The sequence below is a fragment of the Sapajus apella genome, unplaced genomic scaffold, assembly GCF_009761245.1.
Source record: "Sapajus apella isolate SASKATOON/1434 unplaced genomic scaffold, GSC_monkey_1.0 scaffold21, whole genome shotgun sequence".
Classification (NCBI taxonomy): Eukaryota; Metazoa; Chordata; class Mammalia; order Primates; family Cebidae; genus Sapajus; species Sapajus apella.
Window position 1 is genome coordinate 20,448,540 of NW_022436961.1, and position 14,105 is coordinate 20,462,644.

Genomic DNA, 14,105 nt, shown 5'->3' on the forward strand with positions numbered 1-14,105 from the left:
AACTACATTTTGCATTCTCCCTTTACATTAATGTAAACCAAAACTAAAATTCTAACCCCCTCCAACCATCTGAATGGACCCCTTCTCTCGACCAAGGACATTCCAAGGTTAACCTGAAAAACTATTCAGGCCAAGAAAGGAAGGTGGAGTCAGACATGATTATAATCTCCTCCCTGTTGGAATTCAGGCACAGCTGACCAGCATTAACATCAAGCAGACCTTAAGACTAATAGAACAGACTCTTTTAAGTCTGATAAGAAACATTTACTATCAATTTCCCCTCACGCCTGCTACCTGAAGGTTTCATCTGCATGATAAAACCTTGGTTTCCACAACCCCTTATCTTAACCCAGACATTCCTTTTTATTGATTCCAGGTCTTTAGATAACAACTCTTTCAACCAACTGCCAATCAGAAAATCTTTAGGCTGGGTTGCAGTGGCTGAAGCCTATAATCCCAGCACTTTGGGAGGCCAAGGTGAGTAGATCACATGAGGCCAGGAGTTCAAGACCACCCTGGCCAACATGATGAAACCCTGTGTCTACTAAAAATAGGAAAAAAAAAAAAAAAGCTGGGTGTGGTGGTGCATGCCTGTAATCCCAGCTATTCAAAAGGCTGAGGCAGGAGAATTGCTTGCACCCAGGAGGCAGTGGCTGCAGTGAGATCAGAGATCACACCACTGCACCACAGCCTGTGCAACACAGAAAAAAAAAGAACAAAAGAAAATCTTTACATCTGCCTGTGACCTGGAAGCTGCCCCCACCTACAGCTGTCTCGCCTTTCTAGACAGAACCAATGTATAACTCACATGTACTGACTGATGCCTTATGTCTCCCTGAAATGTATAAAACCAAGCTGTAGACTAACCACCTTAAGTACATGTTCTCAAGACTTCCTGAGGGCTGTATCATGAACCACTGGTCACCCGTATTTGGCTGAGAATAAATCTCTTCAAATATATTACAGAGTTTGACTCTTCTTTTTGATACAAAGAACAACTGAGCCCAATAGAGACTTAGTACCTCCCTGAGGTCACTTTGCACAGTGAATGATGGAGCTACAATTTGAAACTACTCCAAAATCCGTTTTGTAAAGTAGCATGTTCCCCACCATTACCCTTTTCCTTTGTTAAAAAAAAAAATCACAAGTGTTAATTTCCTGTAGAGATACATAAAGCCCGACACTGATTACAGTTGAGTTCACACATTAGGTGAATTCAGCAGTAACTTAGTAGGCCAATAACCCATCAGCACAGCTGGAGGTCATGTTTTGGCACTGGAGAACAACACAGAATTGGCCAAGAAAAGCAAGGTGACTGTACACAAACTAACAAAGATCTTCTGTCTCTGGCTAGGTTAAATTAAAGCTGGCTAAATTCATCTCCCAGAGAAAAATCTTCTTTAAAAAAGAACCCAAAAGTTAATCTCCCAGAGAAAACCTTCTTTAAAAGGTAATGCAAACTTCTCATCTGTTTACAAAAGTAAATCTTCAGCACATCACTTACTTTTGCCTTTCAGAGTCAACATTCCAAACATTTTGAAACCCTACGGTGTATGGAGCAGAAAACGCCAGGATTCAAGTGAGGGCCCTGAGTTTGAAGCCCAATTGTACTACTTAAGCGGCTGCCTGAGTTTGAAGTGACCTCTCTGAAGTATTAAAATGTAGACAACAATTGCCCTATTGTTACTGGGAAGAGTAAAGAACAATGTATGTAAAGCACCTGAGCATTACAGGGCCCATTAAATGGCATAATATACCTAGAATACCTGAGCAAAGTACCTGGGCCAGGGCAAGCAGTGGATAAATAGCAATTCCTTTCCTTTTAGGTAAGTCTCCATTCCATTTATCTCACACACTATCATGAATAAATAACCTCTGTCTCGAGGAGCTATGCCTAGTCCAAATTAAAATCAAGTTCCTTCTTCCAAGTAAGAACTTTTCTAAAGATTCAGATGAACCCTGACCACTAAAGAGCTGTGAGGTTGCAGGCAGCCTGAGGATTCAGTAAACTCAAGGCTTAAGGTAGGACGAAGTCAACAGTGAAAATTAACATCCGGCCGGGTGCAGTAGGCTCATGCCTGTAATCTCAGCACTTTGGGAGGCAGATGTGGGCGGATCACTTGAGGTCAAAAGTTTGAGACCAGCATGGCCAACATGGTGAAACCCCATCTCTACTAAAAATACAAAAAATTGGCCAGGCGTGTGCACCTGTAGTCCCAGCTACATGAGAGGCTGAGGTGGGAGAACTGCTTTAACCCGGGAGGCGAAGGTTGCAGTGAGCCAAGTTTGTACCACTGCACTCCAGCCTGGGTGACAGAGCAAGACTCCATCTCAAAGAAAAAGAACATTAACATCCCTCCAGGATGGTCTCTTCATCAATCCAGGGCAGTTAGAGCCTTTGAGTGCCGCTCAAGACACCAACAGGTATTGATGTTTTAGGAAAACATGCAGTGAATTCATTCAGCTCTCTACAGTAAGTGCAAAGCCAGTGGCCTATGAGCATCTGCCCATTGTCCTGTCCTCCTGCTCAGAGACATGAAATGTGAAAGAGGTGAACTAGCCAAATTAGAAAGCACTCTGCTTCAGACATGATCATGAAAAAAGAGTAAGTCCTTTATAACCAGCTGATAAGCAAAAGTGACAGCGCTGAGGATACGGGACAATCTTTCAAAACTTACGAAGTATTTCATCTCTAATTAAGAACCCTAACTGCCAGATTCCTAAGGTGAAAAGTACTTCTTCTCCAAGATGTAATGGGATCAATTTCAACCTGATGATTCTATCACCCTTCTTCAATACCACATCGTGAGCCTGAAAAACAGGCTTTCATGCTGCACATGGGAAATATAACTCTAAGACTAAATAAACAAATCAGGAAAACTTTTAGTTTCAAAATTACCCAACCAATTTAAATTCAAGACAAATTTCATTAAAAAAAAAAAAAAACTATGATAGTGTTTTTGGTAGTTGGGGACTGACACACAAAAACATCTCCCATAAAAAGAAATAAACATCTTGCTTCTGTGTGTATCTATAAACACCAAACTAAGAATGTTGATTAGAATTAAGAGGGTATTGTCATTTAATTTTGCAAAAAAATTAAAATTATAAATAATGTAAGTTTTCTAAGTTTGACTTCAAGATAACTTAAAAACTAAATCTGAGTTTTGAAACAATGGATGAAGTCAGTTTAGAAATCACTGTGGTGTACCATTCTTCCAAGTAGAGAAGATTGGTTGTTAAAGCTCAAACATCTCTAAACTCAGGTTTTAGAGAATTGAGAATATCTTCAGTCTTTCCTAACCTTGTCTTCTAAAGGGATCTGGTGATTTCCTCCTGTGTGGCCCCATGCACCCTGAAAACACCTAAGTCAGCCCTTCTGCACTTGCTATTCTATGTGCTTCATTCCTCTTGCCAGGAGCCCTCCAAGGGACAAGCTGTCTGTGTCACACCTGCCTTTCTCCCCTGGCATCTAGCTCCATTCCTGTCCCAGAGGACAGGCACCCAAGGACAGCCTGTCTGGGGCTGAAAATACACCTAAGTCCCCACTGCCAAAAATAGGGCCGAGGACAAGTACTCTACGGCCTGTCAAATGTTTTTAAAACCCAGAAAATCCGTTTCTTCACACTATTCTCAAAAACATATGCATGTTTAAAGAAAAATCACTTTTACACTGCATGTGAATTCTTTATTCTTTAAATAGAACTCTCTTGGTCCCCCCAAATATTTTAGACAGGTGCTACGGAAAACATACTGGTTTTTCACTATACATGAATACAGGAGATTTTATGTACGAGGAATCAATACATTAAGGCTGCAAGAGGCCTTACACATCCACTAGTGCAATACTTTCATTTTTGGATCTCAAAAGATTACTTGTTCAAAATCACATGAGCTAGTCAGAGGCAGAATCAAGAATACTCCTGCTCACAGAAGATAGCTCCACTTCCCAGAGCTGCCTCCTCCACAAGAGTCCAGGAGTTATTTTTATGTTGACATGTTTACCAGTACTCCCGAGCCATTTCTTAAATGTGGTCCAATACATTTAAAAGCTGACAACCCAATTTTTTCAGAAAAAGAAAATATAATCTGATTGTATCAGCCATTTAACTACTAACTATACTAAAATATTAAAGTAACTTTTTTTTAGCACACTAATAAAAGGAACAGTGATACTTGATACAAAATTCTGAAATTGAGGATTTTTTCCCCCCATATTCAGGTTTGTTATATTGAGACCTATTAACACGGTAATATGTACTGAAAAAAACAAAGAATTAACAACTAAATGTAAATCTGCCCATCTGGTTCTGCAATATTATTGACTAATAGATAACTAATTGGTAACATATCTTAGTTTACCCCAGGGTTCTCTGAAGCATGCAAAATATACGTACATATATTTATTACTTACCAAAAACACAGAACCATATTCAAAAGTGTCATTCATAATCTCTTGTTTCAGCTCTTGTTTTTCCATAGATGTTCCATTTTCTTTTTCACCCTTCTTTTCAGGGCTAATCCTATCAATGTTGGGAACATATGCCATTTCCAAACATTCTGCACTTTCCATTTTGACAGGGAGTATGCCTTTGATCTTCTGAAACAACGCAGCTACAGACCCGGCCTCGCATGCTGAGTTGGATGAACTGGCTTTGTCAACATCTTCCTGATTCGATTTCACGGCAAATGTTGTTCTTGGAAACTTGTGTGAAGCATTTTTAGAATGAGTTGTAACACGCACAGCCTGGCTAGTAATGAGTTTATTAAACTGCTGCTTATGTGTCTTGTTAATGAGAATTTCTGCCTTTTTGTCTGCATTCAAGTCAGATCTTGGTGTTCTGCTCGAGACTGTTGCTGGCTGTCTTGAGGAAGACACTGAAGAGGGTGATGAGGCACTGGTCAGCTGAGGTCTGGGAGTGACCTTTGATAAAGCCGCATCTTTGGATTGCAACACTGGTCTAGACATAACTTTTGCTTTGACATTCTTGAAGTTTGGTCTGGGATAACTTATAATTTCAGTTTTTCTAACTTTGCAGCCTGTTGGGGTATTCGTTTTGGTAGTTGGTTTTCCTAGACTAGGTTTACCCACGTTCACAGGAGCCCCCTTTGAGTCTGGCACATTTTTAGGCCCTCGATTACTCTTTTCCACTTTCTTACATTTCTCTGTTGCTTCAATCGGTGAAACAGAAAAGGTTACTTCTGTGGGTTCTAGGACTGGTGTTGACATGCACATCGTGTTGTTTGTGCTAATGACCATATTATTTGCATTCCAAGTCAGTTCAAATGGCGAACCCACCATTTGTCCTGACAGGCTACCGAGAATCAGTTCTGAGGTACAATTCTGGGTTCCCAAATCCCTTCCTTTGGTGGCCATCTGTTTGTCTTCAGTCTCAGTGACTTTATGCTCTGGGTTCAGCACTTGGGCTTCACTTTTATCAAAAGCTGGCACCACTAAAGGGCATTCATCATCAATAAGACAATGGGACACTGTCTCTCTTAGATTTTGGCCCATTTCCTTTTGCCTGTATGAGCTCTGTGAATGCAACTCGCTATTGGATTCATGTTTGGATAAACAAAAGAACTCTTGTAATGCAGACCCACTGGGGACTTCCATGCCATCAGAAACTGGTGTTAGAGCTTGTATCTCTTTTTCTCCAACTAGTCTTTGCTGTGAGCCATCTGTGTACTCACTGGAGACCTTTCCTGAAGAGCATGGACAGTGATTTCCAATATCTGGAACAAAAACCTCAGTTTGCATCACCACATCAGAAAGCGCTGCGTAAGTCATGTCCTGGGGTTCTGATGGTGTAGCTTGAGGGCTTTCAAAGCGTTCTCTATCAAAAGTAGTTTCTCTTGCATGCATCTTATCAGAATGGGAAGATGTCCAAGAGGAATAGGATAAAGATATATTTCCACTTCTCCTACCAGTTGGTGGCAGACTTCCAGTGGTATGGAAAGACTGACTCTTTCCGACGCCATGATGTGACATAAAGGTGCAGTTAACTTTATCCACTGTCATGTCAAATGTCTGGTTTAGCTCCAAGGCAGCAGAGTAGCCTGTACATTTCAAATCATCATTAGGCTTCCACACAAAAGGCAAAGCTGGCTCAACACTCTGGCCCTGAACTTCTTGTAAGCATTGACAATTATGTTGCACATATTCAGGCTTCTCTGTACCTGCAAGCGCAGGAGACTGACAAATAGAATCTTTATGTCTATCTAACACCTGCTTACTAATGAAGTCACTAGAAGACTTTTCATGATCAAATACTTCAATACACTGAGGGTTTAAAGAAATATTTTCACCAGTGACCACAGATGGGTCAGTTTCATAATCAACCACCATGTCATCTGGGGGGGCAGAATTCCAATTCACACTGCTGACTGAAGAGTTTTGTGTAGGTGGTGATTTTGGGTTGTATCCATGTGTATTTCCATCTTTACCACTGGTAAAGAAGGTTTGCAATTCATCTTCTGTTTTATCATCTAAATTATCATCATTCATCCTGAAGAGTTACCTTAAACCTCTGCCATTTTATTTCTTCAATTCCTTTCAAATGAGAGGGTAGGAAAAATGATCTGTCTTCTAGGTTTTTCAGGACAGTTCAAAGTTTTTTAGTCTAGGATGCTCTGAAGATTCAATGATTTGTTGTTCCCTAGAAGAAATAAAATGTTTAACTCAAGTTAACTATTATAAAAATTAACAGGCCACCCCTTGATTAGTTTCAATCACTTTATTTTCACATTTAGAACCCACAACTATTGATCTGGGTAATTAAGATATAATTAGATAATCTACTACCCCTTTTCAAGACACCTTTTTGATTTGAGGGAATGGGGCAGAAAGGAAGATGGAGACATTGCTCATTAACCCTGTGCCTGACTTCACAACTGAAATGCTTCTTTCCCACTCCCAGGGACTTGTCAGAGCGAAGGAGCTAAATCTAGCAATAGTTTTTTCTTCTTGTTGGTTGACAGAGTGACAATTCACCCAGATATCCTTACAATAGTCCCAACATATCTGTTGTCCCAGGATGATTAGTAATCATGTCCCTTTCATTCTCAGAAGGGCCCCCTATTATTTCCATGCAGAGTAATTATTAGACAGACCATGAAGCCCCAGCAAATGAGCTGAAGATCAATGAAGAACTCATGTTTCTCCTTCGTTTTCATTCCTATCTTAAACATATGGCATTTCCAAACTGAAGGAAAAAAAAAAGTTGTCAATTTTTTTTTTTTTAATAGAGATGGGGTGTCACCATGTTGGCCAGGCTGGTCTTGAAATCCTGACCTCAGGCGATCCACCCATCCCGGCCTCCCAAAGTGCTGGGATTACAGGCGTAAACCACCTCGCCCAGCCTAAAGCTGTCAATTCTTAAAGGCTAAAGCAGTGCTCTGCTGGAAGTCTCTCGAAATGTTAGAGAACTGCCATATATTATGGACTAAACTGTTCCCCACCCCCTTCCCAATTCATACGTGAAGCCCTAATCAGCCTTATGCAACTATGTCGGAGACAGAACCTTTAAGGAGATGATTAAGGTTAAATGCAGTCCTAAGGGTGGAATGCTGATCCAATAGAGCTGGTTTCTTTCTAAGAAGGGGAAGTGACACCAGAATGCTCTCCCACCCTCAGTTCACCCCCTCTCTACCAAATTAGAGTACACTCAGAACAGTAGGAGAGCTCTCATCAGAAACAAACCCAGAAAAGAGCCTTCATCTTGAACTTTCCAGCCTCCAGAATTGTGAGAAAATAAATTTTTGTTGTTTAAGCCATCCAGTGTATGGTAATTTGTTACGGTGGCCAAAGAAGACTTAAGTACCACATGACCCAGCAATTCTACTCCTAGAATCTACTGAAGAGGAATGAAAACATATGTACACATGAAAACTTGAATAGGAATGTACATGATTCTTAATAGAAGTACTATTCATAATAGTTACAATGCAGAACTCACATGTCCATCAACTGATGAGCAGAAAACAAAATGTGGTGTTATGCATACAATAAAATATTCTTCAGCAATAGAAAGCAAGGCAAATTGACACATAGTGCAACATGGATACAGTATTACACCTGAAAATATTATACCAAATCAAAGAAGCCAGTCACAAAAGTCTAAGTATTATATGACACTATTTACATGAAATATCCAGAATAGGCAAACCCATAGAGACAAAAAGTAGATCAGTGGTTCTTAAGGCTGGGAAGGGAGAGAAAGGGAACAGACAGTGGCTGCTAACTGGGATAATGTTTCTTTTGCAAGTATGTTCTAAAACTATATAATGATAATGGTTACACAATGTTAGATACTGAAAACTATTGAATTGTACACTTAAAAATGAAATCTTTAAAAACACCCATAAAAGCATTCAAATCTACAACTTTTTGCAAATCAATTATTACTGTTTTTTTGAGACAGAGTCTTGCTTTCCCACCCAGGCTGGAGTGCAGTGGTCCAATCTTGGCTCACTACAACCTCCACATCCCGGTTTCAGGTAATTCTCCTGCCTCAGCCTCACTCGAGTAGCTGGGACTACAGGTCTGCACCATCATGTGTGGCTGACTTGTATTTTCAGTAGAGACGGAGTTTTACCACATTGGCCAGGCTGGCCACAAACTCCTGACCTCTGGTGATCTGCCTGCGACAGCCTCCCAAAGCACTGGGATTACAGGTGTGAGCCACCACGCCCAGCCACTTTCGGGAAATAACTCAAATTTTATTATGCTTTTGGTCAAACGGCAGTGCCTAAGAAAGGTCCACATGTTCAAGCTAGGACTGCAAACATACAGATACACACACACTTGAACTGACTTTCTAATCTAGTATTCAATGTCAATCCGATGTCACAGCACTGCTGTAAAGAAAAAAATATATCCATGAGGGAGGGAAAAAAATGCCATTCTGTGTGTTCATTCAAACTGCTGAATTAAGAGTAGGTCTCATTTTTCTATCTTGCAATGTTTTCTCTGTGTTCAAACTTCAGTGGCCTGAATAAAACCAGGAGAACAGGAACTATGCTAAAACTGAAACATCAGTTTTCTTTACTAACAGTACTCTGTGTGTTTCTGGCCAGGCATCCTGAAATCAGCCTTTAACAGAATACAAAAAAGGCTACAATGTTTATTTCAACAGCATGTGCACATACGCACATCCAAAAAGCGGTTGTGACCCTAAAATGAGGGCTGTATGATTGATATACTGATGAAAGTGTAAATTTGTTAACTCTTTTTACCATGTAACTCCTTAGTGAAATCACTGAATAGTTTATTGGCAAGAGCCTTAATAAAAGCTTTTATGAAACATAAATTAACATTTTTAATCATCCAGCATAAAATACATGCAAACTAAACGTTTAAATAAAGAAATAATATTTATTCATTTTTAGGCTTACATGCATGAGATATAACTTCCGAAAAGCACTAAATATGCTACACCTTTCTGCTTCCCTAAAGGCCAATACTCACTGAAGAGATTTTGGTGTAAGCAAATACAGGCAAAGCGCACTGCAAACATGCACTTAGCATAAATTGTGGGAATTATTTATCTTTGTAAACAGTTGTTAGCTTCAATTAATTGAATTTTTATTGCCCAAATTCCCCCTTCCAAAGTACATAAAAGATGATTTTTAAACCTGAATAAAGTAAATGACTCATATGTCAAAGTTATTTTTTAAATAGTATAAAAGAGGATAAATAATTATATCACTAGTCCTATGTTTGTTTTTACCAGTTGTCTTTTTTTTTTTTTTGAGACAAGGTCTCACATTGTCTCCCAAGCTCCAGTGCAGTGGTGTGATTACAGCTTACTGCAATCTTGACCTCCTTGGCTCAAGTGATCTCCCACCTCAGCCTCCCAAGTAGCTGTGACTACAGGTATGTGCCAGCATGCCTAGCTAAAAAAAATTTTTTTTGTAGAAAAGGGGTCCAGCTTTTCTCATTTATTAATAATACTAAACTGAAATCTTCACAATCTTTGACATCTCATCATTTGCTAAACTGTTGTATTAAAAAGGGGGCAGGATTCTTTATAATGTGCACATTACTATATATGTACATTATACATACATATATATAAATATATTAACATATACAAAATATTTTATATATATTATATACTCACTCTCTCCGAGTTTGGCTTTTATGGTGACCACAGTATATGCTAACCTCATACACTGTGGTCAGCATTGTCTCCCAGGCATTTTCCCATGTCATTATAGTATAAAAACTTTTTTTTTTTTTCTTGGAAACGTAGTCTCACTCTGTCATCCAGGCTGGAGTGTACTGGTGCGATCTCAGCTCACTGCAACCTCTGCCCCCCCAGGTTCAAGTGATTCTCCAGCCTCGGCCTCCTGAGTAGCTGGGATTACAGATGCATGTCACCATGCCTGGCTAATTTTTGAATTTTTAATAGAGACAGGGTTTCACCATGTTGGTGAGGCTGGTTTCGAACTCCTGACCTCATGATCCACCCATCTCAGCCTCCTAAAGTGCTGGGATTACAGGCATGAGCCACCATGCCCAGCCGTATAAAAACATTTTTAATGGTTGTAAAACTCCACTAAAGTTAAGACTAAATGTTTTAGATTTAAAAGCTAGTGGTTCATAAGAGTGACAGAAAAATGAAGAAGCCATCAACCATTCAACTTTCACATAACCTTTTAGTACACTTAGGTTTATTTATTTATTTTTTTAATTCAGAAAAAGAGGTTGGGTATGGTGGCTCATGCCTGTAATCCCAGTGCTCTGGGAGGCCAAGGCAGGAGTATCACTTGAGCTCAGGAGTTTAAGACTAGCCTGGGTAACACAGCAAGACTCTACCTCTACAATTCTTTTTTTTTTTTTCCATTAGCAGATTATGGTGGTGCTTGCCTGTAGTCCCAGTTGCTCAGGGGGCTGAGGAGAAAGGATCCCTTGGGCCCAGGAGTTAGGAGCTGCAGTAAGCTCTGATCATACCACCACACTTCAGTCTGGGTGACAGGGTGAGACCCTGTCACTATTAAAAGAAAACAAAACAAAATAAAACAAATTTCAAATTGGTGAACAAAGAGACTAAAAAACCCACAATCATGTGTTCATAAATACTTAAGGAGTGTTTTGATATAAAATAAATTTACTGACATCTCTTCTACTCTGTAGACAAGAGTAAAAAATGAGTGGTACAGAGATTTGGATATCGAAAAGGTTCTGCAGTTAAGCTGATAAGTTCCAGGATTAGCTGGAGGATCAACCTCACAATTCACTAAAAGAGAACAACGGCTTTAAGTCACCCCCACCACGATGAATACAAAGCCATGGACAGAAAGGGGTGACTAGCCTTCCCTCAGGAGTTTGTCAAAAAAGTTAAAGTTGGTCATTTTATTTTACTGCCAATTTTATTTCTCCCCGACTTTAAGAATGGGTCTTGGGCCGGGCACGGTGGCTCATGCCTGTAATCCCAACACTTTGGGAGGCCGAGGCGGGTGGATCACGAGGTCAAGAGATCGAGACCATCCTGGTCAACATGGTAAAACCCCGTCTCTACTAAAAATACAAAAAATTAGCTGGGCATGGTGGCGTGTGCCTGTAATCCCAGCTACTCAGGAGGTTGAGGCAGGAGAATTGCCTGAACCCAGGAGGCGGAGGTTGTGGTGAGCCGAGATCGCACCATTGCACTCCAGCCTGGGTAACAAGAGCGAAACTCCGTCTCAAAAAAAAAAAAAAAAAAGGAAGAAGAATGGGTCCTAAGCTTCCACCACTTGCTAGACACATATATTCTTTGACTTAATCTCACCTGACTCATTAAACAAAGTCTTCCTATTCCTATACCTTCAATATAACTTGTAGAGCCTTCAAAGTTACCATCTTGGAAATCTTTTTATTAAACCAGATATAGAAAGTTAAAAAAAAAGAGAGAGAGAGAGAGTGTGTATGGAGGGGAAAAAAAAAACAAAAAAAACAAACAAACAAAAAAAAACACTTGGAAAAAAAAAAAAAAACACAAAACAAATTATCCTCACCCAAAGGGATAATTTCTCAAATTCTCTTTCAGTAGCACTGCTTACCAGAACAAAGGTATAACACCAGAACAAAAGGTTTAACACTTGTTTAACACTCCAGAACAAAGCAGAATGATCAAGTTTCCTTCCTAAGAGAATCACTGGGAAAATAAGGAGATCTTTTTCAGACAACATTTTGGACCAAAGAGAACAAATTCCTCACTTATTAAAATTTGGGAATATAATAGAGCAGCTCCTCTTAGAAGATTACCAAAATACGTATTTCCCTAAGGATTTACAAGGTTAAAAGTTGATAAATGTGTGCTGAAAGAAATGGTCAAAGAACTACTAGCACAATCGTTGAGGCATAATTCCAATGCCTTTGTTATACATCCAAATCTACTTTCTAAATCTTAGCTTAAGAAAAGTGATTGTTTTTTCCCCAAAGATAAAAAATTCCATCATGTGAAGAGACACACCTGAAGAACTGAATCATATTAATTACAATTATCATATAATAGAATTCATCATCATTACCATATTAAGGCTAGAAGAAATTTTAGAGATCCAATTCAAACTTCATTTTACAAATGAGGAAACCTCTCAAATAAATTGCATGATGTGGCCAAGTCACTTGTCAGTAGCAGATTACACAATAGTTGTGTGCCTTATTTTACTAACTGAACTAGAAACTCATTAGAGGCTTATGTAAGAGTAGATGTCTACCTCTTATTACCCACAGTGTCTAGCTTAATTATCTGGACTTATTATGGTTAACCTTACAACACTGTATCATAATTATAAAATTAAGAATGTTGCCAAAAGTAAAACATAAAAACTGGATTCATTACTTTATAACCACACAGAACTTAATTTTACTCCTTATTTATGTAATACTCCTTATTTTACTCCTTATTTATGTCAACATATATATTGTCATATATACACCAGTCCTTTAAGATGTGAATACAAATACAGTTACAATTTATAGCTTCCAAGTCATAAAGTCATTACCAGTCTTCTTAAAAGATTTTAAGAACTCACAAATCACAACAGTAGTCTAGCTCTGCAGGCTTTAAAACCCAAAATATTACCTGATCTTCAACCTGCTTTGAATCAAAAAAGATGACATTGCAAAATATCTAAGCTGTAATTTTATCTTACTGAAAATTAAGCAGTTGAGGCTGGGTATGGTGGCTCAGGCCTGTAATCCCAACACTTTGGGAGGCCAAGGTGGATGGATCATTTGAGGCCAGGAGTCCAAGACCAGCCTGGCCAACGTGGTAAAACTCGTCTCTACTAAAAATACAAAAATTAGCCAGGTGTGGTGGCAGGTGCCTGTAATCCCAGCTACTCAGGAGGCTGAGGCACAAGAATCGCTGCAATCTAGGAGGTGGAGGTTGCAGTGAGTCGAGATCACGCCACTGCACTCCAGCCTGGGTGACAAAGCCAGACTTTGTCTCAAAAACAAAACAAAACAAAAACAAAAACAAAAATTAAGCAGTTGAACAAAATGTCATCAGCAGCATATATTATAAAAAATATATTCGTAAGTCTCTACCTCCTATCAAAACCATGCAATGTAGCTAACAGTTCTACTCTAAGCCTCAACTTACTACTATTTTTCATAATTCATGCTCACATCCTTAAATTTGCTCTTGTAGCCTACCTTTCATCAAGCTCAATAACCAACTCAAGCACTAGGTTTAACAGAGCATGTCTACCACCAAACCTAAGCAGAGATGGACCTGGTGGTCAATTTCCTAAAAACACGATGATTTCCCATGAAGTTGTTTAAAAAAACAGCAGGAAACTAGAGTTGATTTAATGCATTTCAAAATGGAAGGCTATCAAGTAACACATGTTGTATCTTAAATAATTTAGACAAGAGGTATAAATTTGAAATCACATCCTTTTATTCTTCTGAAACAGTGTTTCTCTGACTTTAAGGTGCCTACCAATCAACTGGGCCTTTGGTTGGTTAACTGCCTGATTCAGAACGCAAGGTTGTGGCCTGAGATTCCGCATTTCTATCCTTCTACCTGGTGAGGCCGATCCTTTTGGTCCACGGGCCACCTTGGTGTAGCAAAGATGTGGCAAAGAGCTTAGAGAAACGTCTGTCTAGC

General features: G+C 39.3%; 1 protein-coding gene across 5 annotated transcripts in view; it reads right to left on the reverse strand.

Annotated features, from left to right (window-relative positions):
* MTUS1 (microtubule associated scaffold protein 1) overlaps positions 1-14,105 on the reverse strand; it is a 185,750-nt gene that overhangs the window by 103,702 nt on the left and 67,943 nt on the right. For all 5 annotated transcript variants that reach the window (XM_032287991.1, XM_032287992.1, XM_032287990.1 and 2 more), the window contains exon 2: positions 4,415-6,659. In XM_032287991.1, coding sequence (XP_032143882.1) covers positions 4,415-6,508 — 2,094 coding nt within the window. In that variant the 5' untranslated portion in view covers positions 6,509-6,659. The remainder of the gene's footprint in view (positions 1-4,414; positions 6,660-14,105) is intronic.